At 40.2% G+C, this 26,963-nt stretch overlaps 2 protein-coding genes across 15 annotated transcripts in view; both read left to right on the top strand.

Annotated features, from left to right (window-relative positions):
• Positions 1-26,963, top strand: part of SCMH1 (Scm polycomb group protein homolog 1) — a 221,711-nt gene that overhangs the window by 141,143 nt on the left and 53,605 nt on the right. The gene's annotated exons all lie outside the window — the stretch shown is intronic.
• LOC126960804 (tricarboxylate transport protein, mitochondrial-like) lies at positions 17,203-26,686 on the top strand. The gene has a single exon (XM_050800471.1). It carries the CDS (start codon positions 19,968-19,970, stop codon positions 20,691-20,693), a length of 726 nt encoding a protein of 241 aa, XP_050656428.1. The 5' UTR covers positions 17,203-19,967; the 3' UTR covers positions 20,694-26,686.

Below are 26,963 nucleotides of genomic sequence, written 5' to 3'. Positions count from 1 at the left end.
GTAGGCATCAGTACCTTATTCCTGACCTTAGTGGGAATACCTCTTGTGTTTCTCCATTAAGATGTTTCCTTTAGGATTTTGGCATATGTATTATCATGCTAATCACATAGCAAACTACATTTTCTTGAGTGCTTAATTTTGTCAAAAGCTTTTTCAGTATTAATAGAGTCATCACATAATTTTTTTTTCTTAGACCTATTAATAAGGTCTGTTGATTGATTTCCTAATATTGAACTATCTTTGCATTTATAGTATAGACCCAACTTGTTCATGGTATAGTCTCTTAACTTTTTTTTTTCTTTTTCTTTTTTTTTTTGAGATGGAGTTTTGCCCTTGTCACTCAGGCGGGAATGCAGTGGTGCAGTGTCAGCTCACTACAACCCCTCCCTCCCAGGTTCAAGTGATTCTCGTGCCTCAGCCTCCTGAGTAGCTGGGGTTACAGGCACCCACCACCACGCCAGGCTAATTTTTGTATTTTCAGTAGAGATGAGGTTTCATCACGTTGGCCAGGCTGGTCTCGCGCTCCTGACCTCAGGTGAACAAACTCCTGATCTCAGGTGATCCGCCTGCCTTGGCCTCCTGAAGTGCTAGCATTACAGGTGTGAGCCACCACGCCCAGCCTCTTAACTTTTTATTTAGAAATAATTTCAAGCTCACAAAAAGTCACAAGAATAACATAAAGAGGCCAGGCGCGGTGGCTCACACCTGTAATCCCAGCACTTTGGGAGGCTGAGGCAGGCAGATCTCCTGAGGTCAGGAGTTTGAGACCAGCCTGGCCAACATGGTGAAACCCCATCTCTCCCAAAAATACAAAAATTAGCCGGGTGTGGTGGCACACACCTGTCATCCCAGCTACTTGGGAGGCTAAGGCAGGAGAATCTCTTGAACCTGGAAGGTGAAGGTTGCAGTGAACTGAGATTGTGCCACTGCACTCCAGCCTGGGCAACAGAGCGCGACTGTGTCTCAAAAAAAAAAAAAGTATAAAGAATCTCTTATCTAAATTTACCAATTATTAACAATTTGCCCTATTTGTTCTATCATTTATTCTCTTTATATATACATTTTTAACATTGATACAATATTTTAATCTATCCATATTCCTATTTTGTCAGTTCACTCAATGTGTATTATTTTCTTAAGGTGGTGTTGGAATCTGATCACTAATATTTGGGATTTTTGTGCCAGTATTCATATGTGATATTTGTAATTTTTTGTGCTATCTTTTTCAGATATAGGTATCAGTTTATCTTTGCTTCATAAAAATAATTTGGAAATTTTCTTTTATTTTCTATGCACTGAAACTATTTAGGTAGCATTGAGACTATGTAGTCACTGAAGTCTTGCTAGAATTCTCCTGAAACCCTCTCGGTCTGCTACTTCTTTGTGGGATAGTTTCTTAATAATTCTCTCTATATATATTGCATCAGAGTTTGTGTGTATAAGCTTAAAATTCCCCCTGTGAACCCATCTGGGTCTGCTGCTTTTTTGTAGTGTAGTTCCTTGATAACTTTTACTGCTTTTATCAAAGTTAATCTGTTTAAGCTGTCTAGTTTTACTGGGGTCAGTTTCAGTAAACTTTGTTTTCCTAGGAAATTACCTATTCCATATCGTGTTTAAATTTACCTATATAAAAATAAAAGGGGTTGTTTATGGGTTTTATGAGTTGTTTAGTTGACTTTGGTTCTATCAATTTTGCCCGTTTTCACTTACTGTTTTTATATTTGTGCTGTCTTTAAAAAAATGTATTGATACATAATATTCATTTTTATGGAGTACATATGATATTTTGTTACATGCATAGAATGTATAATGATCAGGTCAAGGTATTGAGGGTATCCATCACCTTGAATATTTATCACTTCTGTGTTTTGGGAATATTTCAAGTCCTCTCTTCTAGTCATTTTGAAATATGCCATACATTGTTGTTAACTATAGTCACCCTGCTCTGCTATTGAACATTAGAACTTATTCCTTCTATCCAACTGTATGTTTGTGCCCATTAACAAACCTCTTTTCATCCTTCTACATCCCACCACACACATACTCTTCCCAGCCTCTGGTAACTATCATTCTACTTTCTACCTCCATGAGATCAACTTTTTTAGCTCCCACATATGAGTGAGAACATGCAACATTTGTCTTTCTGTGCCTGACTTATTTCACTTAACATAGTGAGCTCCAGTTCCATCCATGTTGCTACAAATGACAAAATTTCATTCTTTTTTATGGCCAGGTAGTATTCTGGTGTGTGTGTGTGTGTGTGTGTGTGTGTGTGTGTGTGTGTGTATGTGTATATATATGATTTTGATTTGCATTTACCTGATGGTTAGTGATGTTATGCACTTTTTCATATACCTGCTTATGAAGAAATACCATATATTTTTATGCCATTTTTATGTCTTCTTTGAGAAATGTTTATCCTGTCCCACCTTTTAATGGGATTGTTTTTTTGCTGTTGAGTTCCTTGTATATTCTGAATATTAGTCCCTTGTCAGGTGAATAGTTTAAAATATTTTCTCCCATTCTGCAGTTTATCTGTTTATTGTTTCCTTTGTTGTGCAGAAACTTTTTAGTTTGATGTAGTCCCATTTGTCTATTTTTCTTTTTGTTGTCTGTACTTTTGAGTGCCTAGCCATAAAAACTGCCTAGATCAGTGTCCTGAAGGGTTTTCCCTGTATTTTCTTCTATTAAATATATAGTCTCAGGTCTTAAGTTTATGTCTTTAATCACTTTTCAGTTGATTTTTGTATATGGTAAAAAGTAGGGATCTAGCTGGGTGCAGTGGCTCACGCCTTTAATTCCAGCACTTTGGGAGTCTGAGGCGGGTGGATCACCTGAGGTCAGGAGCTTGAGACCAGCCTGACCAACATGGTGAAACCCCGTTTCCACTAAAAATACAAAAAATGAGCCAGGCATGGTGGCGGGCGCCTGTAATCCCAGCTACCCGCTTGAACCTGGGAGGTAGAGGTTGCAGTGAGCCAAGATTGCGCCATTGCACTCCAACCTGGGCAACCAGAGTGAAACTCTCTCTCAAATAAATAAGTAAATAAATAAATAAATAGGGATCTAGTTTCATTATTCTACACATGGATATCCAGTTTTCCCAGAACCATTTATCAAAGAGGGTATTCTTTCTCTAATGTATATTCTTGGCACCTTTGTTAAAAGTCTTTTGGCTATAATATTGTGGATTTATTTCTGGGTTTATTCTGTTCCGTTGTTCTATGTGTCCATCTTTATACCACTACCATAGCCGTAGAAGATATTTTGAAGTCAGATAATGATGCCTTCATTATCTCCAGCTTTGTTCTTTTTGCTCAAAATTGCTTTGACTATTTAGGCTCTTTTTTGGTCTCATACAAATTATAGGACTTTTTCCTATTTCTGCGAAAAATGTCATTGTCATTTTGACAGGTATTTCGTTGAATCTGTAGATTGCTTTGGGTAGTATGATCGTTTTAACCATATTAGTTCTTCTAATCCATGAACATGAGATGTCTTTCTGTTTTGTTCATGTCCTGTTTCATTTCTTTTTTTTTTTTTAACTTTTATTTTAGAGTCAGGGAGTACATTTGCAGGTTTGTTATAGAGATATATTGTGTGATCCTGAGATTGAACACGTCACCCAGGTAGTGACCATAGTACTCAATAGGTAGTTTTTCAATTCTTGCCCCGCTACTTCCCTCTCCCCTCTTGTATTCCCCAGTGTCTATTGTTCCTACCTTTATGTCCATATGTAACCATGTTTAGCTTACACTTATAAGTGAAAATGTGCAGTATTTTTCTGTTTCTTTCCTGAGTATTTGTAGTTTTCCTCGTAAAGGGCTTTCACCTCCTTGGTTCATTTTATTCCTAGGTATTTTAATTTTTCAGTAGCTATTGTAAATGGGATTGCTTTCTTGATTTCTTTTTCAACTATTTCATTATTGGTATATAGAAATGCGACTGATTTTTGTATGTTGATTTTGTATCCTACAACTTTAATGAATTTGTTTATCAGATCTAAGAGGTTTTTGTTTGCATCTTTAGGTTTTGTTTTGTTTTGTTTTTTAAGATGAAGTCTCACTCCATCGCCCAGATTGGAGTGGAATGGCATAATTATAGCTCACTGCAGCCTCAAACTCCTGGGATCATGTGATCCTCCCATCTCAGACCTCAGACTACAGATTACAGAGATTTGAAACTTACGATTTTCTTTGTGCTAATGTATGATGAGTTTTGTGAATGTTTCATGTTCACTAATATCAGAGTGTAGTATCCTATATATCCATAAGATCAATGTGACATGATTATTTTGCTTAGATATTCTAAACCCTTACTTATCTTTTGTCCACTTGACCTGTCTTATTCTGGGAGTGGTGTCTTAAAGTATTGTATTAGTCATATGTTTCTTTTTCTCCTTGCATCTCTTATACTTTCTACTGTAAGTGATACAATTGTCTTAGTACAGAAGCATTTATAACTAAACATGGCAAAGGTATCATGATTAGGTAGAAGAATATCCTTATTCTAAACAGATGCGTGTTGAAGGAATAGCAGGCCCCAAAAATGAAGCACGGAGAAATTTTTCAAAGTAACATAACAATTTAGTTTCTGAAACAGAACAGTTTACTGTGTTCTGGGCCACTGTTATTTGTATTTTCCCACGGTTCATTGGAATATGAATGCTAGGGATTTGTTTTGTTCCTTCCTTCCCTGAGTTCTTCTCATCTTTTGGATTGGGATCTTCCAGAATGCTAGCTTTACATGTTAGTTTGCCTGAGACCCCAGCTGCCTCTCAAATACATTTGACTTTATTTAATTTGTTTTTAGTGATACAAATTATCAAAATACCAAAGACAACTGTCATATGTTTTCATGGAAACAGCTATAAGCTTTCACTCCTTGTGTCTTATTCCTTAAGAAAGTATTTGTGATTACCTTCCCTGTTTCTGGACAAAATTTAGGCTGACTTTACACACTGACTTTACACGTTGTCCTGTTTTTTAGAGGCTGGAGAACCTGCCCTTTAACACCTATGCCATACCTGCTTCCTCTGCACTACCACCAATTTGATATGTTTTAACAAACTCCTATGTGCCTGGTACAACTTAGGGTGCTAGGATATATGCTATGTAACTTTGAGCATAGGCTCCCTTTAGGATATTAACATAAACAAGGGAATGGTATCAGCAAAATGTAAGTCAAAATCAAATCCTAGGGACCTTCAGCTGGTCATCAAAAACTAAATACTGGAGAGTAGAATCAGAGAGCAAGCCAAGTTCATGAAGCAGACATTAGCAAGGCCTAGAGCCCAAGAATCAGTCTGAGATGAGAACCACCAAGGGCTAGTGACAAATTTCAGGGAGCACATAAAGCATATGGAGGAAGTCCAGATGATGTTTCCCAGACATTGCCTTGCTAGTATAGGTCCAGTGAGCCTGCTATTACAGGTTTGAACCATGTGGCAATATTCCTAACACTGAATAAACATGTTCTGGTTAAATTTTATAGCTAGTTGGAGAGATAAGGCTTGCTATACTGAAAATAGAGTTTTTGTGTGGACATCTTTGGAATGGCCATTCTTCCTGCTAAACACAGTAAAACTTCTAAAAATAACTCATCTGTTGTCACTATTTCTGTTTCTGTCTTCCATTCTATTATTTTCTCAGCTTTCTTGAGTTATTCTTCAACCCCCACTGTTCCAGTGAAGCTGCTCTTAGTAAGAACACATTTGACTTTCCTGTTGACAGAAATTTTCTGCCTTCATCTTGCTCAGCCTCTCGGTAACTTTTCAGTACAACTGATCACTATTTCCTTCTTAAAACATCACCACCTCTTGGCTTCTAGAACATGACAGTTTCTACATTTTCAATTCTTAACTCTGTCTCCTCTGGCTGGCATTCTCCACTTCTCAGCCTCTAGTTGTTGGAGTGCTCCAGGGCTGAGTCCCAGGCCTTCTCCTATTCTACTGTACACAGAGTTTCTCTAAGTCTGGTGCTATGTCTTTATATACTGTCTACATACTAATGACTACCAGGATTATATCTCTATCCTTGAACTTTCTGTGGAACTCTGGACTCATTTATTTGACTACCTGTCATCTCTAGATATCTAAAGGTCATTTAGAACATAAGATAGCTAAAATAGATTTTTGATTCCTAAACTGCCTCCTCCAAAACCTATAGTTCTTGTCATTTTCCCTGTCATAGTAATGACCAGAAACTTAAAATTCACCCTGAATTGCACTTTCCCTCCCTCTCTTTCATCTAGGTTTGCAGTGCCATCAGCTCTGCTTATAAAATGTGCCTTGTATTCATCTACTTCTTTGTACCCTCATGGCTATCATCACTTTAATGTCAGCCCACCATCATCTCTTGGATGGACTTCTACAGTTAGCCTTTTAACTGATGTCTCTGCTTCCATTCTTACCTCTCTATTATCCATTCTTCATCCACAGAGTATCTAGGCTGATATTTTTCAATAGTAATTAGAGCATTTCTTTACCATGACACAGAAGGCCCTGCATGATCTGACCGCATCTACTTTTCTGATTCTATCTTTTACCATTATTTCCTTTATTTACCCAGATGCAATCTCTCTGGCTTTCTGTTTCTTAAACAAGTCAAGTTCATTATTTCCTTAAGACCTTTATACCTGCTATTTCCTCTGCCTGGAGTACTCTGCCCTAAATCCTCACGTGCCTGATTCCTGCTTATCAAGCCAGCCCCAGCCCAGCAGAAACTTTTATTTCCACTGAAAATTAATATTGAACTGTAGTGTATGCAGTAGGACCTACCACATAATATATTCTCAGTACAGAATGATTGTTGGATGAATGAGTAAACAAATGAGTGAATGAATGAATCTTGAATTAGTAAGAGAAAAGCTGTATGTTATGATGGAAAGAGCAAAGACTTTGGAGTAAGACATCCTAGATGTATATTCCAGCCCTGCCTCTTTACTATGTGACTGTGGCCAACTTACTCAAATTCCCATTTCCTCATCTGTTAAATAGAGATAATACATGCTTCATAGGCATGACTTAAACCATTCCCTTAGCTGCCAATATAAACTGCTTTTTATGCAACCTAGTACATTTTAGTGGCAGTGATGATTATCCATACTGCCGTTGCATGTAGTATGACACTTCTTTCATAGAAGGTGCCCAATAAATGTCAGTTCCTTTTAAGCAAAATTAACTCCATCACTGGGGACACCTATGTGCAAACTATCTTCTTCCTCCATTCTTGGTCTTAACAGTTGATATCTTCCTTTTCGTGGCCTTATTGGTCACTGTATGGCCAAGGCAATAAGGATTAGATAAATACATAAATGCACAAATCAGAAGAAATTTGTCAGGGGTGGGAGACCAGTTCTACACATCTTTCTGTGCTACTATCTGCCTTAGATGTGCTTCTGCCTTTACAATGGACCTCACCATTACCTTTTCCATCTATAGGGCTGTAGGATCCACTTTGTGTATCGCGGCAGTGTTTGTGTGTTAGAGCTAAAAAATTCCTTAAATATCATGTGGACTCTTCTCAAGCTGGCTATAGCATTTCTTTCTAACCCCACTTGCTTCTCCTTCTTATGGACTGAAACCACACAGCACTATCCACAAGTCCTCATATAACCATACTTTTTGCAACTCCATGCCTCTCTCCATGCTGCCTCCTCTGTCTAAAGTACCATTACCTACCCTCTATCCTTGTCCTCTTCCTAATGAAAAGCCTATTTATTCTTCAAAGATTAGTTAAAATGCCTCTTACTCTGGAATCTTCCCTGATAAGTCCCACTTGCCTATCTCCCTTATCCCTTCTCCTTCCCTTGCGGAGTTAGTCATTCCCTCCTCTGGGTTCTTATAACCCTGTATATATGCACATTTGGGCACTATGCCCAATGAATCTTTTTAAAGAGTTTTTGTTTTGACATAATTTCAGCTTTACAGAAAAGTTGCAACAGTAATATAAAGAATTCCCTGGCCCGGCATGGTGGCTCACCACCTATAATCCCAGCACTTTGGGAGGCCAAGGCAGGCAGATCACTTGAGCTCAGGAGTTCAGAACCAGCCTGAGAAACATGGTGAAACCCATCTCTACAAAAAATGCAAAAATTAGCCGGGCATGGTGGCATGCACCTGTAGTCCCAGCTACTTGGGAGGCTGAGGTAGGAGGCAGAGGTTGCAGTGAGCTGAGATTGTGCCACTCTACTCCAGCCTGGGCAACAGAGCCAGACCCTGTCTCCAAAAAAAAAAACAAAAAAACAACAAAACACACACACACACACAATTTGCATTTTTTAAACATAATATCCCTTTACTACTAAAGACTTTAGTATTTCTTATTTTTCTTTGTGGTGGTGGTGGTGGTGGTGTTGTGACAGAATTTCACTCTTGTTGCCCAGGCTGGGGTGCAGTGGCATGATCTCAGCTCACTGCATCCTCCTCCACTTCCTGGGTTCAAGCGATTCTCCTGTCTCAGCTTCCTGAGTAGCTGGGATTACAGAAGCCTGCCACCACGCCCAGCTAATTTTTGTATTTTTAGTAGAGATGGAGTTTCGCCATGTTGGTCAGGCTGGTCTCAAACTCCTGACCTCAGGTAATCCACCCACCTCAGCCTCCCTAAGTGCTGGGATTACAGATGTGAGCCACCATAGCCAGCCGACTTTAGTATGTATTTCTAAAAACCAGGGCCTTCTCTTACAGGCATAGTACTATTTTCAAAATCAGAAAATTGGGCCAGGTGCAGTGGCTCGCGCCTGTAATCCTAGCACTTCTAGAGGCCGAGGCAGGAGGATCACTTGAGCCCAGGAGTTCAAAACCAGCCTGGAAAATATAGTGAGACCCCATGTTAAAAAATAATAATTTTAAAAATCGAAAGAGTAATATTTATATAATATGAAAACCTATTCTGTATACCTTACACAGTTATTAAAACCAGAAAATTAATATTGATATTTTACCAGGGGCTAATCTATGAAACTTACTGGTATTTTGCCAATTGACCCAATAATATCTTTTAGGAAAAGAAAATTCTGCATCACAAGTTGCATTTAATCATCATATCTCTTTAGTCTCCTTTAGTCTGAAATCATTCTTCTGTTTTTCCTTATGTTTGATAACTTTAATATATCTTTATAAATATTTGTCCAGTTATAGATTAGCTCTCAATCTGGGTTTGTCTGATGTTATGTTATTATTTGATTCAGGTGGTACAGGTTATGACGTTCTTCTCAAAGCATCATATTGGAGGTACATGATACCTACTTGTCTCATTACTGCAGATAGTAACCTTAATTACTTGGTTCAGGCTGTGTGTGTCAGGTGTCTTCACTGTAGTGTTACTATTTTTTTCTTTGTCATTAATTATCTTGTGGAGAACTTTGAAACTATAAATGTCCTGTTTCTCATCAAACTCTGACCCAGTAGTTTCACTATTCTTTGATGAGGCTTGCCTGCATCAGTTATTGACAAATTATTTCCTAATGTCCTCATTCCTTACATGTTCATTAATTGGAATTCTACTGTAAGCAAGAGATTTCTCTTCTTCCCTGTTTATTCACTCAGTTACATGAGTATGGACTCATGGATTCTTATTTTATTAAGTGAGTTATAATTTGTTTCTGTCATTATTTTTCTGCTCAAATTGTCCAAGATTTGGACAGTAGAAGCTTCTTAAAATTGGCTTCTGCATCCTTTTGACATAGCCTCATTGCTCTTTGAGTATCCCACTACTTTCTGACCAGGGTGTTCTAGGCTTATCTTGTACCTTTCCTACCCCAGTCCATACCCACTGAATCATGATTGATTTTACAAATATCTACCCCCAACCTTCTCAAGATTGTATTCCTCTAGGGCAAGAATCATGTTGAGGTTTTTTTCACTTTAGACACTTGGCAAACCTTGATGCTTAGCATTTATTTAATCTTAAATTGATGTAGTCAGATTAATTAACACATAAATTGCCACTTCCTGGGCTCCTGCCAATCCAGAAAGGTTTATTCCTTCCACCTAGGCTATTTGCTAGAGTGTGTACAATGAAGACTCCAAAGACTAGAATCATGCCTGGCTCTGCCACTTTTACTTCTCTCAGTCTCACTTTCCTCATTTGTCAAAGGACGTGATAAATGTCACCCTTCACAAGATTGTCCTGAAAGTCAAATGAAACCACACATGTACAAGAATTTTGTCTAAAGTATTTTTATTGATTAAGGGTCTAATCCTGTCAACCTCAGTAGCATCGAAATGTGTTGGACAATATTCCTATCCTTCATCTTTCTCTTAAGTAAGGCAGTCATTAACTTAATTATTTACATTTGGAAAAATAAGAAAAGATTGTGTTTAAATAACAAACTCAGGGTCACATCATAAGAGTCTGAATTAAAATTAGATCCCTGGTCTCCTGACATCACCCCAGTTTTTTTTCCAACTAGGATAATTAGATTAGATTGTGGCAGGGCAGGCCTTCCTGATAAAAAGAACGTCCAAATCCTGGAGTCCCTCAGGATAGCTTAAGAAAATCCATTTATTAAAGCAGCTTTTAAATTAGCATGAAGTCTAATCTCAGTGCTAGCTACTCACACATGACATTTGTAAGCTGATTTTTTAGAACTGTTCAGTATAATTGGTTGGTTTCTTCTGTCCAGATCTTTCAAGCCAGAGAGGGCAACCTCTTCGCCAGTTGGCACTGTGGAGTTTTATGTCTAGCCTTAAGGAAAAAGAGAAGAAAAACTATTTTCTGACTGTTAAACGACTCAAGTAAAGCATTGTTCTGTTCTTCTCTTATATCTGACTGGGTAAGAATTTAGTGCCTTGTCATGTGATGGCAGGAATTCCAAAGTGAATCACTTATCTCCCTACCCAGCTTAGATCTGTGGTAGGTTACTAGAGAAATATGGGCAGTCTTGGGGTTTATAATAATCAACTTAAAGTAAAACCATTCAGCATCTTAGGCTTAGGTGTGGAATAGGTAAAGAGTTGAATTTCTAAAAAATACAAAAAACTAGCTGGGCGAGGTGGCGGGCGCCTGTAGTCCCAGCTACTTGGGAGGCTGAGGCAGGAGAATGGCGTTAACCCTGGAGGCAGAGCTTGCAGTGAGCTGAGATCCGGCCACTGCACTCCAGCCTGGGCGACAGAGCGAGACTCCGTCTCAAAAAAAAAAAAAAGAGTTGACTTTAACGAGGGTTGGGGTTTTTTCTAGGCAAGTGTGTTGGAAAAAGAGAAGGACAAGGAAGTGATTATAATTGTAGGTCAGTGGTTCTCAAACCTTCTAGTCTCAGGAAGCTTTTATGTCTTTAAAGACTTCAAAGAGCTTTTATTTATGTGGGATATATATATATATATATATATATATATATATATATATATGTATGTATATATTTATCTCACCATATTGGAAAATAAAACTTAGAGTCAGGCATAGTGGTTCATACCTGTAATTGTAGCACTTTGGGAGACCAAGTTGGGAGAATCACTTGAAGCCAAGAGTTTAAGACCACCCTGGGCAACATAGCAAGACCCCATCTCTCCAAAAAAACTGAAAATCAGCCAAGAATGGTGGGGGATGCTTGTAGTCCAACTATTTGGGAGGCTGATGCAGGAGGATCACTTGAGCCCAGGAAGTCAAGATTTCACCGAGCTATGATCATGCTACTGCACTCTAGCCTGGGCAACAGAACAAGACCCCCAACTCAAAAATAAAAACAAAAATTTAGAACTTTTTAGAGCAGGAATATACAAGCATTCATTCCATGGAAACAAGGCAAATATCCATTGTCAGATAAATGGATTAAGAAAATGTGGCATATATATACAATGGAATGTTACTTAGCCTTATTAAAGAAAGAAATCCTATCATTTGTGACAACATGGATGAACCTGGAAAATAAGCCAGTCAAAAAAAAAACACTGCATGATTCCACTTAACATGAGCTATCTAAAATGGTCAAATTCATAGAAGCAGAGAATAGAATGGTGGTTGCCGTGAGTGGAGGCAGGGTGGATAGGAAGTTGTTAATGGATATAAAGTTTCAGTTTTGCAAGGTGAGTAATTTCTAGAGATCTGCTGTACAACATAGTGCCTATAGTTAACAATATGATACTGTCCATGTAAATTGTTGTCAAGAGAGCAGATGTCCCGTGAAGTATTCTTACCCCACACACACAAAAAAAAAAAAAAAAAAAAAACCCACAGTGGAACGCTTTGCATATGTCCAAACTCGTCAAATTGTATACATTAAATATATGCCTGTTTAGGTACCAACAAAGTGTGCAGGCTGGGTGAGGTGGCTCATGCCTGTAATCCTCACACTTTGGGAGACCAAGGTGGGAGGATCACTTGAGGCCAGGAGTTTGAGACCAGCCTTAACAACATAGTGAGACCCTGTAAATTAGCCTGGCATGGTGGCATGCAACTGTAGTCCCAGCTACTCGGGATGCTGAGTCAGGAGGTTCATTTGAGCCCAGGAGGTTCACTTGAGCCAGGAGGTTGAGGCTGCAATGAGCTGTGATCACACCACTACACTCTAGCCCGGATGACAGAGCAAGACCCTGTCTCAAAGTATGCAAAAAACTTTTTTGTAAAAAAAAAAAAAAAAAAAAAAAAAAAAAAAAAAAGTAATGAATAAGTATATTTCAAGTAATAAATATATATACAAGTGTACATCCCATTATTTGTTAGAGTGATGCCATTACATGTAGCTTCTGGAAAACTCCACTATAAGAGAATGAATGTGGAAAAGGCAAACAATGTTCTATTATCATTAGGTGTATAGTTTTGACCTTACAGACCCTGAGAAGGACTTTGAGGACCCCCAGGAGTACCCAGAACACACTCTGAGAGCAGGTTACTATATAACATTTTAAAAATCTTTTTTTTTTTTTTTTTGAGACAGAGTCTTGCTCTGTCACCCAGGCTGGAGTGCAGTGGCGCGACCTCGGCTCACTGCAACTTCCACCTCCCAGTTTCAAGCAATTCTCTTGTCTCAGCCTCCCAAGTAGCTAGGACTACAAGCACTTGCCACCACACCCGGCTAATTTTTGTATTTTTAGTAGAGATGGGGTTTCACTATATTGGTCAGGCTGGTCTCGAACTCCTGGCCTCAGGTGATAGACCCACCTCGGCCTCCCAAAGTGCTCAGATTACAGATGTGAGCCACCACGCCCAGCCATTAAAAATCTGTTTTATCAACAGTGAACATATGGGTCATTCCAAGTTTCCAGTTACTACAAATAACATTGCTATGAGCATTCTTTTACACATACTGTGGTGTACATGTGCAAGAATTTCTTTGGAGTTTACACCTAAGATTGGAATTACTAAGTCATAGGGTGTATACATCTTCAGATTTATTAGATAATGTGTGAGAGTCTTTCTGAACTCAAACACTTGGACATCACATATTACCTAATACTATTCAGATTTTGCCAATTATTCTAATTTCAAAGTAATTTTTTTTTAACTTCAGACTCCAATACAGATTATATGTTGCATTAGTTGTGTTATTTTAGTCTTCTGAATCTGGAAAGTTCCTCTTTTTTATTTTTCATGATACTGACACTTTCGAAGCACAACAGGCCAGTTGTTATATTAAATGTGCCTGAATTTTGGTTTGTCTGATTCAGGATTATTGATTTTTGACAGAGGTACGACATAACTAATATGGTATTCTCAGCTGGGCATGGTGGCTTATGCCTGTAATCTTAGCACTTTGGGAGACCGAGGCAGGAGGAGGATTGCTTGAATCCAGGAATTTAAGACCAGCCTGGGCAACAAAGCGAGACCCCCATCTCTGGGAAAAAAAAAAAAATTTAATTAGCTAGGCATAGTGGCACACAGTCGTAGTGCCTGCTGCTTGGGAGGCTGAGGCAGGAGCATTGCTTGAGCCCAAGAGTTCAGAAGTTGCAGTGAGCTATGTTCTTGCCAGTACACTCTAGCCTGGGCAACACTGCAAGACCTTGTCTCCAAAAAAAAAGTTTTTAATTAAAAAGCTATGCTATTCTTGGTATATCACATCAGGAGATACATGTCAGTATGTCCCATTTTGGGTAATGTTACCTTTGATCATTTAGTTGAAATGCTGCCTTTCCACCTTTCTTCAAACACTTTTTTCACTTGACTTTGAGGATCTCATACTCTTTTTTTCTTCTGGATTTATGAGCCACCTTTTAGTCTCCTTTACTGAATCATCCTCTTCTCTACAACTTCTGAATGGTAAGACATCTCAAGAACAACTTTTTTCTTGACTATGTCCTCAAACTCCAGGAGCTCTCATCTAGCCTGATGGCTTTACATACCAGTTATATACTGATAATTCTCTGTTTGTCTTCAGTCCCAGCTTCTCCCTTGAATTCCAGGCTCATATATACAGCTGCCTAATTAACATCTCCATATTTGATATCTGATATGTTTTGGCTTTGTGTTCGCACCCAAATCTCATCTCAAATTGTAATCCCCACATGTCAAGAGAGAGACCTGGTGGTGGAGGGGGGATCATGGTGGGCAGGAGGCAGGACTAGATTGCACTTCAACCCAGATGGACAGAGCAGCATATGGAGGCTCGCATCATGAATTTTTGCTCCAGAACAACTGCAATAATAAATCAGAAACCTGTGAGAGGACCCACAAATGCACTGAAGGAAACGAATTGCTCCTGCAGGACCTGGGAGACAACCCAAATACTGTGCTGGTATCCATGGCTGACGGACCCTCAGATGGTTCTCATTACTGGACTGTGCAGACAATGCCCAGTACCAGCCCAGACCCTGGTAGACTTGCTGGGTGACTAGATCTAGAAGAGAGACAATAATCACTACAGCTTGGCTCTCAGGAAGCCACATACATAGGAAAAGGGGGGTATTACTACATACAAGGGAACACCCCATGGGACAAAATAATCTGAACAACAGTCTTTAGCCCTAGACCTTCCCTCTAACAGCCTACCCAAATGAGAAGGAACCAGAAAACCAACTCTGGTAATTTGACAAAACAAGGTTCTTTAACACCCCCAAAAAATCACACTAGCTCACCAGCAATGGACCCAAACCAAGAAGAAATCCCTGATTTACCTGAAAAAGAATCCAGGAGGTTAGTTATTAAGATAATCAGGGAGGCACCAGAGAAAGGCAAAGCCCAATACAAGGAAATCCAAAAAATGATACAAAAAGTGAAGGGATAAATATTCAAGGAAATAGATAAAGAAAAAACAATCAAAACTTGGGTAAGCAATGGACACACTTATAGAAATGCAAAATGCTCTGGGAAGTCTCAGCAATAGAATTGAACAAGTAGAAGAAAGAAATTTAGAGCTCAAAGACAAGGTCTTCGAATTCACCCGGTCCAACAAAGAGAAAAAAGAAAATATGAACAAGGCCTCCAAGAAGTCTAGGATTATGTTAAATGACCAAACCTAAGAATAATTGGAGTTCCTGAGGAAGAAGAGAAATCTAAAATTTTGGAAAACATATTTGGGGGAATAATCAAGGAAAACTTTCCCAGCCTTGCTAGAGACTTAGGCAGCCAAGTACAAGAAGCACAAAGAACACCTTGGAAATTCATCGCAAAACGATCATCACCTACGCACATTGTCATCATGTTATCTACAGTTAGGATGAAGGAAAGAATCTTAAAAGCTGTGAAACAAAAGCACCAGGTAACCTATAAAGGAGAACCTATCAGATTAACAGCAGATTTCTCAGCAGAAACCCTACAAGTTAGAAGGGATTGGGGCCCTATCTTCAGCCTCCTCAAACAAAACAATTATCAGCCAAGAACTGTGTATCCAGTGAAACTAAGCTTCATATATGAAGGAAAGATGCAGTCTTTTTCAGACAAACAAATGCTGAGAGAATTTGCCACTACCAAGCCACCACTACAAGAATGCTAAAAGGAGCTCTAAATCTTGAAACAAATCCTGGAAACACATCAAAACAACCTCTTTAAAGCACAAATCTCACAGGACCTATAAAACAAAAATACAATTTAAAAAATAAAAACAAAACAACTAAGGTATACAGGCAACAAATAGCACTATCAATGGAATAGTACCTCACATTTCAATACTAACATTGAATGTAAATGGCCTAAATGCTCTACTTAAAATATACAGAATTGCAGAATGGATAAGAATTCACCAACCAAACATCTGCTGCCCTCAAGAGACCCACCTAACACATAAGGACTTGAACAAACTTAAGGTAAAAGGGTTGTAAAAGACATTTCATGCAAATGGACATCAAAAGCAAGCAGGAGTAGCTATTCTTATATCAGACAAAACAAACTTTAAAGCAACAGCAGTTAAAAAAGACAAAGAGGGACATTATATAATGATAAAAGGCCTTGTCCAACAGGAAAATATCATAATCCTAAACACACATGTACCTAACACTTGGAGCTTCCAAATTTATAAAACAATTACTAATTAATATGGTTTGGCTATATCCTCCACCCAAATCTCATCTTTAATTATACTCCCATAACTCCCACATGTTGTGGGAGGGACCTGGTGGGAGATAATTTGAATCATGGGGTGGTTCCGCCATATTGTTCTCATGGTAGTGAACAAGTCTCACAAGAGCTGATGATTTTATCAGCGGTTTCCACTTTTGCATCTTCCTTATTTTCTCTTGCTGCTGCCATGTAATAAGTGCCTTTCGCTTCCCACCATGATTCTGAGGCCTCCCCAGCCATGTGGAACTGTCAGTGCCGGTAAACCTCTTTTTCTTCCCAGTCTCGGGTATGTCTTTATCACCACTGTCAAGATGGACTAATACAGTAAATTGGCACCGGTAGTGTGGGGTGCTGCTGAAAAGATACCCAAAAATATGGAAGCAACTTTGGAACTGGGTAACAGGCAGCGGTTGGAACAGTTTGAAGGGCTCAGAAGAAGACAGGAAAATGTGGGGAATTTTGGAACTTCCTAGAAACTTGTTAAATGGCTTTGACCAAAAACCTGATAGCAATATGGACAATAAGGTCCAGGCTGAGGTGGTCTCAGATAAAAATGAGAAACTTGTTGGGAACTGGAGCAAAGGTGACTCTTGTTATGTTTTAGCAAAGAGACTGGCAGCAATTTGCCCCTGCCCTAGAGATTTGTGGAAATTTGAACTTGAGAGAGATGATTTAGGGTATCTGGTGGAAAAATTTCTAAGCGGCAAAGCATTCCAAGAGGTGACCTGGAGGCTGGGCGCAGTGGCTTATGCCTGTAATCCCAGCACTTTGGAAGAGGTGACCTGGAGGCTGGGCACAGTGACTTGCTCCTATAATCCCAGCACTTTGGGGAGGCTGAGACGGGCGGACCACAAGGTCAGGGGTTTGAGACCAGCTTGGCCAATATGGTGGTCTCAGATATGGTGAAACCCTGTCTCTAATAAAAATACAAAGCTGGGCGTGGTGGCACGTGCCTGTAGTCCCAGCTACTTGGGAGGCTGAGGCAGGAGAATCACTTGAACCCAGGAGGCAGAGGTTGCAGTGATCCAAGATCATGCCATTGCAATCCAGCCCGGGTGACAGAGCAAGACTCTGTCTCAAAAAAAAAAAAAAAAAAAAAAAAAGAGGTGACGGGTGCTGTTAAAGGCATTCCACTTTATAAAGGAAAAAGAGCATAAAAGTTTGGAAAATTTGCAGCTTGACAATGTGATAGAAAAGAAAAACCCATTTTCAAGGAGAAATTCAAGCTTGCTGCAGAAATTTGCATAAGTAACGAGAAGCCAAATGTTAATCCCCAAGACAATGGGGAAAATGTCTCCAGGCCATGTCAGAGGTCTTTAAAACAGCCCTTCCCATCCCAGCCCCTCCCCTCCCTTCATCCCAGCCCCTCCCCTCCCTTCATCCCAGCCCCTCCCCTTCACAGGCCCAGAGGCCTAGGAGAAAATGGTTTCCTGGCCCAAGCCCAGGGTCCCCATGCTGTGTGCAGCCTAGGGACTTGGTGCCCTGTGTTAGCTGCTCCAGCCATGGCTGAAAGGAGCCAATGTAGAGCTCAAGCCATGACTTCAGAAGTGCAAGCCCCAAGCTTTGGCAGCTTCCACATGGTGTTGAGCCTGCAAGTACAGAAAAGTCAAGAATCGGGGTATGGGAACCTCCACCTAGATTTCAGAAGATGTGTGGAAACACCTGAATGCCCACACAGAAGTTTGCTTCAGGGGTGGGGCACTCATAGATAACTTCTGCTAGAGAAGTGCAGAAGAGAAATGTGGGGTCAGAGCTGCCACAGAGTCCCTACTGGGGTACCGCCTAGTGGAGCTGTGAGAAGAGGGCCACTGTCCTCCAGACTCCAGAATGGTAGATCCACCGACAGCTCGCACCGTTTGCCTGGAAAAGACACAGACACTCAATGCCAGCCCATGAACGCAGCTGGGAGGGAGGCTGTACCCTGCAAAACTACAGAGGTGGAGCTGCTCAAGACCATGGGAACCCACCTCTTGCATCAGCATGACCTGGATGTGAGACCTGGAGTCAAAGGGGATCATTTTGGAGCTTTAAAATTTGACTGCCCTGCTGGATTTCAGACTTGCATTGGCCCCGTAACCCCTTTGTTTTGGTCAGTTTCTCCCATTTGGAATGGCTGTGTTTATCCAATACCTGTACCCCATTGTATCTAGGAAGTAACTAGCTTGCTGTTGATTTTATAAGCTCATAGGTGGAATGGACTTGCCTTGTCTCAGATGAGACTTTGGACTGTGGACTTTTGGGTTAATGCTGAAATGAGATAAGCCTTTGGGGGATTGTTGGGAAGGCATGATTGGTTTTGAAATGTGAGGACATGAGATTTGGAGGGCCTCGGGTGGGATGATATAGTTTGGATCTGTGTCCCCACCCAAATCTCATCCTGAATTGTACTCCCATAATTCCCGTGTATTGTGGGAGGGGCCCAGTGGGAGATAATTTGAATCATGGGGGCGGTTTCCCCATACTGTTCTTGTGGTAGTGAATAAGTCTCACAAGATCTAATGGTTTTATCAGAGGTTTTCGCTTTTGCATCTTCCTCATTTTCTCTTGCGCCACCATGTAAGAAGTGCCTTTTGCCTCCACCACGATTCTGAGGCCTCCCCAGCCATGAGGATCTGTGAGTCCAATTAAACCTCTTTATCTTCCCAGTCTTGGGTATGTCTTTATCAGCAGCGTGAAAACAGCCTAATACTAATAGACCTAAGAAATAAGATAGACAGCAACACAGTAATAGTGGGGGACTTCAGTACTCCACTGACAGCACTAGACGGGTCATCAAGACAGAAAGTCAAGAAAGAAACAATGGATTTAAACTATACCCTGAAACAAATGGATTTAACAAATATATATGGAACATTCCATCCAATAGCCACAGAATACAGCACATGGAACTTTCTCCAAGATAGAGCATATGGAAGGCCACAAAACGAGCCTCAATAAATTTAAGAAAATTGAAATTATATCAAGCACTCTCGCAGACCACAGTTAAATAAAACAGGAAATCAATTCCAAAAGGAACCTTCAAAACCACACAAATACATGGAAATTCAATAACCTGCTCTTGAATGATCATTGAGTTAAAAATGAAATCAAGATGAAAATTAAATAATTCTTCGAACTGAATGACAATAGTGACACAACCTGTCAAAACCTCTGGACACAGCAAAGGTGATGCTAAGAGGAAAGTTCATAGCCCTAAACGCCTACAGCAAAAAGTCTGAAAGAGCACAGACAATCTAAGGTCATACCTCAAGGAACTAGAGAAACAAGAACAAACCCAAACCCAGCAGAAGAAAGGAAATAACCAAGATCAGAGCAGAACTAAATCAAGTTGAAACAAAATAAACTGTACAAAAGATAAATGAGCCCCTACCTCCCACCCGCCATGGCCACACCCTGCATGCTCTGGTGGCCGCTGAGCCTGTGTCCGGGAAGGCCAAACTGACACACCCAGGGGAGGCGATCCTGGCAGTTGGCCTGGCGGGCGGCATTGACATCTGCATCACCTTCCCCACCAATACGTGAAGACGCAGCTGCATCTGGATGAACACTTGCACCTGCCACAGTACCGGGGCACTGGGGACTGCGTGCAGCAGATGGTCCACAGCCATGGTGCCCTGGGCCTATACTGTGGCCTCAGCTCCCACCTCTGCAGCTCCATCCCCAAGGCAGCCGTCAGGTTTGGAATGTTTGCGTTCCTCAGCAACCACATGCAGGATGCCCAGGGACAGCTGGACAGCACGCACGAGCTGCTCTGTGGCCCAGGAGCCAGCATGGCCAGGGGCCATGGAAGTCGTGTGCCCCACGGAGACCATCAAGGTGAAGTTCAACCACAACCAGACCTCCCCAAACCCCAAGTACACAGGATTCTTCCATGCGGTTAGGGAGATTGTGTGGGAACAAGGGCTGAAGGGAACGTACCAGGACCTCACAGCCACCATGCTGAAGCAGGGCTCGAACCAGGCTGTCTGCTTCTTTGTCATGATCTCCCTGTGCAACTGGTACCGAGGGAACAACCTCAACAAGCCCATGAACCTGCTGATCACTGGGGTCTTCAGAGCTATTGTGGGTGCAGCCAGTGTCTTTGGAAACACTCCTCTGGACGTGATTAAGACCAAGATGCAGGGCCTGGAGGTGCACAAATACTGGAACACATGGGACTGTGGCTTGCAGATCCTGAGGAAGGAGGGCTCAAGGCATTCTACAAGGGCACTGTTCCTGCCTGGGCTGGGTTGTCCTGAATGTGGCCATAGTGTTTATCATCTATGATGAGGTGGTAAAACTGCTCAACAAAGTGTGGAAGACATACGAAGCCTAGAGGCCCTCAAAGGAACCACCCCAGGCACCTCCAGAGTGCCCCAACACCCTTGTCTCACATGATTTCAGTGCAGTAGTGCCAAAAGGCCCCTTGCCATGTCCCTCAAGCTCTGTGGCCTGGTCTCTGCATTGTGGCTGTCAAATCCATGTGTTCCATAGTGCCGTGTCCTCCCTGTGGTCTCTGTGTGACACCACCACTGTGTCCCAATGTCTGGCCCAGCCATGGCTGGGTGTGCATCTGGCCTGTGACCCTGTGCCCACTTGTCCAGGTGCTTACTGTGAGCCCTGTGCCTGTGTTTCATGTTCTGTGTCATGTGACCATGTGGCCTAGGTCCTCAGCCCTATATCACTGGCCTGGTCCCAGTCCACTGCCTTTCACCCTGCCCCAGCATACCACAACTGCCTCCAGGCCTCGACCTGGCTTCACCACATTCCAGGGGCTGCAGCCCCCGACTTCTCCCACTATTGGCCTTAACTGGCCCTTGGGGCCTCCCTCAGCCCAGGACAGGGTGGCATCCGCCACTCTCAGGACCACCCTGCCAAGGCAGAATAAACCAGATTGTGTTGCAAAAAAATAAATAAATAAATGAAACAAAAAGCTGGTTGTTTGAAAAGATAAATAAAATTGATAGACCATTAGCAAGAAGAGAGAAAATCCAAATAAGTTCAGTAAGAAACAAAACGGGAGATATTACAGCTGACACTACAGAAATACAAAAGGTCATTCAAGGCTACTATGAACACCTTTACATACATAAACTAGAAAACCTAGAAGAGATGGATAAATTCCTGGGTAGATACAACCCTCCAAGCTTAAATCAGGAAGAATTAGGTACCCTGAACAGACCAGTAACAAGCAGCAAGATTAAAATGGTAATTTTAAAATTACCAGCCAAAAAAAGTCCACGACCAGACGGATTCACAGCAGAATTCTACCAGATGTTCAGAATTGGTGTGAATCCTATTGACACTACTCCACAAGATAGAAAAAGAGGGAACCCTCACTAATTCATTCTGTGAAGCCAAAATCATCCTAATACCAAAACCAGGAAAGGATATAACTAAAAAAGAAAACTACAGACCAACCAGTATCCCTGATGAACATAAATGCTAAAATTCTTAACAAAGCACTAGCTAACCAAATCCAACAACATATCAAAAAGATAGTCCACCATGATCAAGTAGGTTTCATAACATTAATGCAGGGATGGTTTAACATATGTGAGTCAATAAATGTGATACGCCACATAAACAGAATAACAAAAATCACATGATCATCTCAATAGATGCAGGAAAAGCATTTGACAAATCTAGTATCTTTTTATGATTAAAACTCCCAGCAAAATTGGCATACAAGAGATGTATGTAATAAAAGCCATCTATTAAAAGCCCACAGCCAACATAATACTGAATAGGGAAAAGTTGAAAACATTCCTGCTGAGAACTGAAACAAGAAAAGGATGCCCACTCTCACCACTTCTCTTCAACATAGCACTGGAAGTCCTAGGCAGAGCAATCAGACAAGAGAAAGAAATAAAGGGCATCCATATCAGTAAAGAGGAAGTCAGACTGTCACTGTTTACTGACTATAGGATCGTTTACCTCAAAAACCCTAAAGACTCCTCCAGAAAGCTCCTACAACTGATAAAAGAATTCAGCAAAGTTTCCAGGTACAAAATTAATGTACACAAATCAGTAGCTTTTCTGTACACCAACAGCGACCAAGTTGAGAATCAAATCAAGTACTCAACCCCTTTTACAGTAGCTGCAAAATAAAATAAAATACTTAGGAATATACCTAACAAGGAGGTGAAAGACCTCTACAAGGAAAACTACAAAGCACTGCTGAAAGAAATCATTGACGACACAAATGGAAACACATCCCATGCTGATGGATGGGTAGAGTCAATATTGTGAAAATGACCATACTGCCAAAAGCAATCTACAAATACCCAATGCAATTCCCATCAAAATACCACCATCATTCTTCACAGAATTAGAAAAAACAATTCTAAAATTCATATGGAACCAAAAAAGAGCCCACATATCCAAGCAAGACTAAGCAAAAAGAACAAATCTGGAGGCATTACATTACCTAATTTCAAACTATACTATAAGGCCATAGTCACCAAAACAGCATGGTACTGGTATAAAAATAGAGACATAGACCAATGGAACAGAATAGGGAACCCAGAAATAAATCCAAATACTTAGAGCCAACTGATCTTTGACAAAGCAAACAAAAACATAAAGTGGGGAAAGGACACCCTTTTCAACATATGGTGCTGGGATAATTGGCTAGCCACATGTAGGAGAATGAAACCAGATCCTCATCTCTCACCTTATACAAAAATCAACTCAAAATGGATTAAGGACTTAAATCTAAGACCTGAAACTATGAAAATTTTAGAAGATAACATTCGAAAACCCCTTCTAGACATTGGCTTAGGCAGGAAGTTCATGACTAAGAACCAAAAGCCAATGCAATAAAAACAAAGATAAATTGCTGGGACTTCTTAAACTAACAAGCTTTTGCATGGCAAAAGGAACAGTCAGCAGAGTAAACAGACAACCCACAGAGTGGGAAAAAATCTTCACAATCTGTACATCTGACAGAGGACTAATATCCAAAATCCACAGTGAACTCAAATCAAAAAGAAAAAAGCAAACAATACCATCAAAAAGTGGGCTAAGGACATAAATACACAATTCTCAAAAGAAGATATACAAATAGGCAACAAATACATGAAAAAATGTTCAACATCACTAATGATCAGGGAAATGCAAATCAAAACTACAATGCGATACCACCTTACTCCTGCAAGAATGGCCATAATCAAAAAATAGTAGATGTTGGCATGGATGCAGTGAACAGGGAACACTTCTACACTGCTGGTGGGAATGTAAACTAGTACAACCACTATGGAAAACAGTGTGGAGATTCCTTGAAGAACTGTAAGTAGAACTATCATTTAATGCAGCAATCCCACTACTGGATATCTACCCAGAGGAATAGAAGTCATTATACAAGAAAGATATTGGCACACACATGTTTATAGCAACACAGTTCAAAGTTGCAAAAACGTGGAACCAACCCAAATGCCCATCAATCAATGAGCGAATAAAGAAACTGTGATATAGGGCCGGGCGCCGTGGCTCACGCCTGTAATCCCAGCACTTGGGAGGCCGAGGCAGGTGGATCACGAGGTCAGGAGATCAAGACCATCCTGGCTAATATGGTGAAACCCCATCTCTACTAAAAATACAAAAAATTAGCCAGGCATGGTGGCACACACCTGTAGTCCCAGCTACTCGGGAGGCCGAGGCAGGAGAATCGCTTGAACCCAGGAGGTGGAGGTTGCCATGAGCCAAGATCACGTCACTGCACTCCAGCCTGGTGTTAGAGCAAGACTCTATCTGAAAAAAAAAAAAAAAAGAAAGAAACTGTGAGAGAGGAGAGAGAGAGATATGATTGAATACTACTCAGCCATAAAATGGAATTAATGGCATTTGCAGAGACCTGGATGAGATTGGAGACTATTACTCTGAGTGGAGTAACTCAGGAATGGAAAACTAGACATCATTTCTCACTTATAAGTGGGAGCTAAGCTATGAGGATGCAAAGGCATAAGAATAACACAATGGACTTTGGAGACTCAGGGGTAAAGGGTGGGAAGAGGATGAGGGATAAAAGATTGTACAAATACAGTGCAGCGTATACTGCTTTGGTAATGGTTGCACCAAAATATTGTAAATCACCACTAAAGAACTTACTTATGTAACCAAACACCACCTGTTCCCCAATAGCCTATAGAAATTAAAAAAAAAAAAAAATTATTAAACATGTCTCAGAGAGCTACCCCATAGTCAAATTGTCAGAAGCCAAGAACAAAGAGAAAACCTTGAAAACAGCAAGAGAAAAATGATTCATCATATAAATGAGATACTCAACATGACTACTGGCTTACTTATGATCAGAAACAAGACCAGAAGGCAGTGGGATGACATTCAAAGTACTAAAAGAAAACAAAAAACAAGAACAACAAAGAACACCAGTCAACAGAGAATTTTATATCCAACATATTCTCTCTCAAAGTACAGGTGAAAAAAGGCAAATGCAGGTAAAGACTGAAAGCATGTATTGCTAGCAGACTTTCCTAATACTAAAGTTCTTTAGGCTGAAAAGTGACACCAGATTGTAGCTTGAATGCACACAAAGAAATAATGAGCACTGATTTAAGGTCATCACATAGGTAAATAAAAGATAATATACATGTTTACACTTTTATTTTAACTGATTAAAGATAACTGCATAAAGCCATTTAAAAAAAGAGAGAGATCTGGTAGGAGGTAATTAGATCATGGGGGCAGTTCCCCCATGCTGGTCTCGTGATAGTGAGTTCTCACAAGATCTGATGGTTTTATAAGGGGCTCTTCCCCCTTCGCTCGCCACTCTCTCTCTCACCTACCGTAAGACATGCTTCTTCCCCTTCCACCATGATTGTAAGTTACTTGAGACCTCCCCAGCCCTGCAGAACTGTGAGTCAATTACGGAACTGTGAGTCAATTAAACCTCTTTATTAATTAACAAGTCTCAGGTATGTCTTTATAGCAGTGTGAAAATTGATTAATACCATATCTAACAAGTATCTCATAAGAAACATGTTTAAAAACTGAACTGTTGGTTCTCTTTCCCAATGTTTAACATCCCAGTAAATGGCATCATTTTCTTCCAAATTGCTTAAGCAAATAATATTGGATCATCTATGACGCCTCTCTTTCTTTTAAAAAAAAATTTTTTTAATACAAACAGGGTCTCACTGTCACCCAGGCTGTAATGCAGTGGTGTGATCACAGCTCGCTGCAGCCTTGAACTCCTGGGCTCAAGTGATCCTCCCACCTCAGCCTTCTGAGTAGCTGGGAACACAGGTTCATGCCATCACTTCTGGCTAATTTAAAAAAAAAAATTTCTAGAGACAGGATCTCGCTATGTTGCCCGAGCTGGTCTTGAACTCCTGGCCTCAAGTGATCCTCCTGCCTCCCAGGGTACTGGGATTACAGATGTGAGCCACCATGCCCAGCCCTCCTCTATTTCATTGGATATGATTTTATACTTTTGTGTTTTGTCTTTGCTGATTTTCTTTCACTGACATCCAGTCATGTCAGCTCTTTCTTCCAGTGTATTCTGAATCTAACTAATTCTCATCTTCTCCAATAATATTACTCTCTTCAAAGATTTCAGTTCATCACTATCTTTTGTCTTTTTTGTTTGTGTTTATTTTATATTGATATAAGAGGGTGCTGGATTCATTTCCAACACCCCCAGAAGACTCACTTATTCTCCCTTTTGGTTGAAACCCCACCTGCCCAACCCATCAAACTATCACTACAGATTAGTTTTTCTGTTTTCAGACTTCATATAAAGATAATTATAAAATACATACTCTGGCTTCTTTTGTCTAACATTATTTCTGTGAGATTCATATTGCTGCATACAATAATTGTTCTTTTTAATTTCTCTGTAATATTCCCGTTTATGAATATACCACATTTTAAAAATCTGTTGGGCCTTTAGGTTGTTTCTAGTTTTGCCTCTTATGAAAAATGCAATGGTGAATATTCTAGCACATGGCTTTTGGTGGTCATATCACTCACTTCTCTTGGGTATATACTGAGATGTGGAATTGTTGGGTCATAGGATATACAGCTAAGCAATTTGTCAAAATGATTTACATTCCCACCAGCAATGTTGAATTCTAGTTGCTTCACATCCTCACCAATATTGTCAGTCCTTTAAATTTTAGCAGTTTTGGTGGGATATAGTGTCCCATAGTTTTAATTTACATTTCTGTATTACTAATAGTATTCAACAACTTTTTGTATGCTTATTTGCCATTATACTCATTTTTGTGAAGTGCTTCATCAAGTCTTATCCATTTTTTAAATTGCCCAGTCTTCATTATTGATTTTTGGGCATTCTTTATATATTCTGGATATTATTTTTCTTATGTATGTGTTTTGTGTATCTTTTCCCACTTCCTGGATTTTTTTCATTTTCTTAATATTGTCCTTTGATTAAGAGAAATATTTTGTTTTAATGAGGTCATATATATCAATCTTCAGTCTCTGGTAATTAATGCTTTTTGTGTCCTGTTTTAATAAATCTTTGTCTGCCCCCATAGTTTTGAAGGTATTCTCATTTGTCTTCTTCTAGAAATTAGA

This window comes from Macaca thibetana, chromosome 1, assembly GCF_024542745.1.
Source record: "Macaca thibetana thibetana isolate TM-01 chromosome 1, ASM2454274v1, whole genome shotgun sequence".
In the NCBI taxonomy this organism is placed as follows: Eukaryota; Metazoa; Chordata; class Mammalia; order Primates; family Cercopithecidae; genus Macaca; species Macaca thibetana.
The sequence above is the reverse complement of the archived record's forward strand: the minus strand, read 5'-3'. Positions and strand labels throughout refer to the sequence as shown.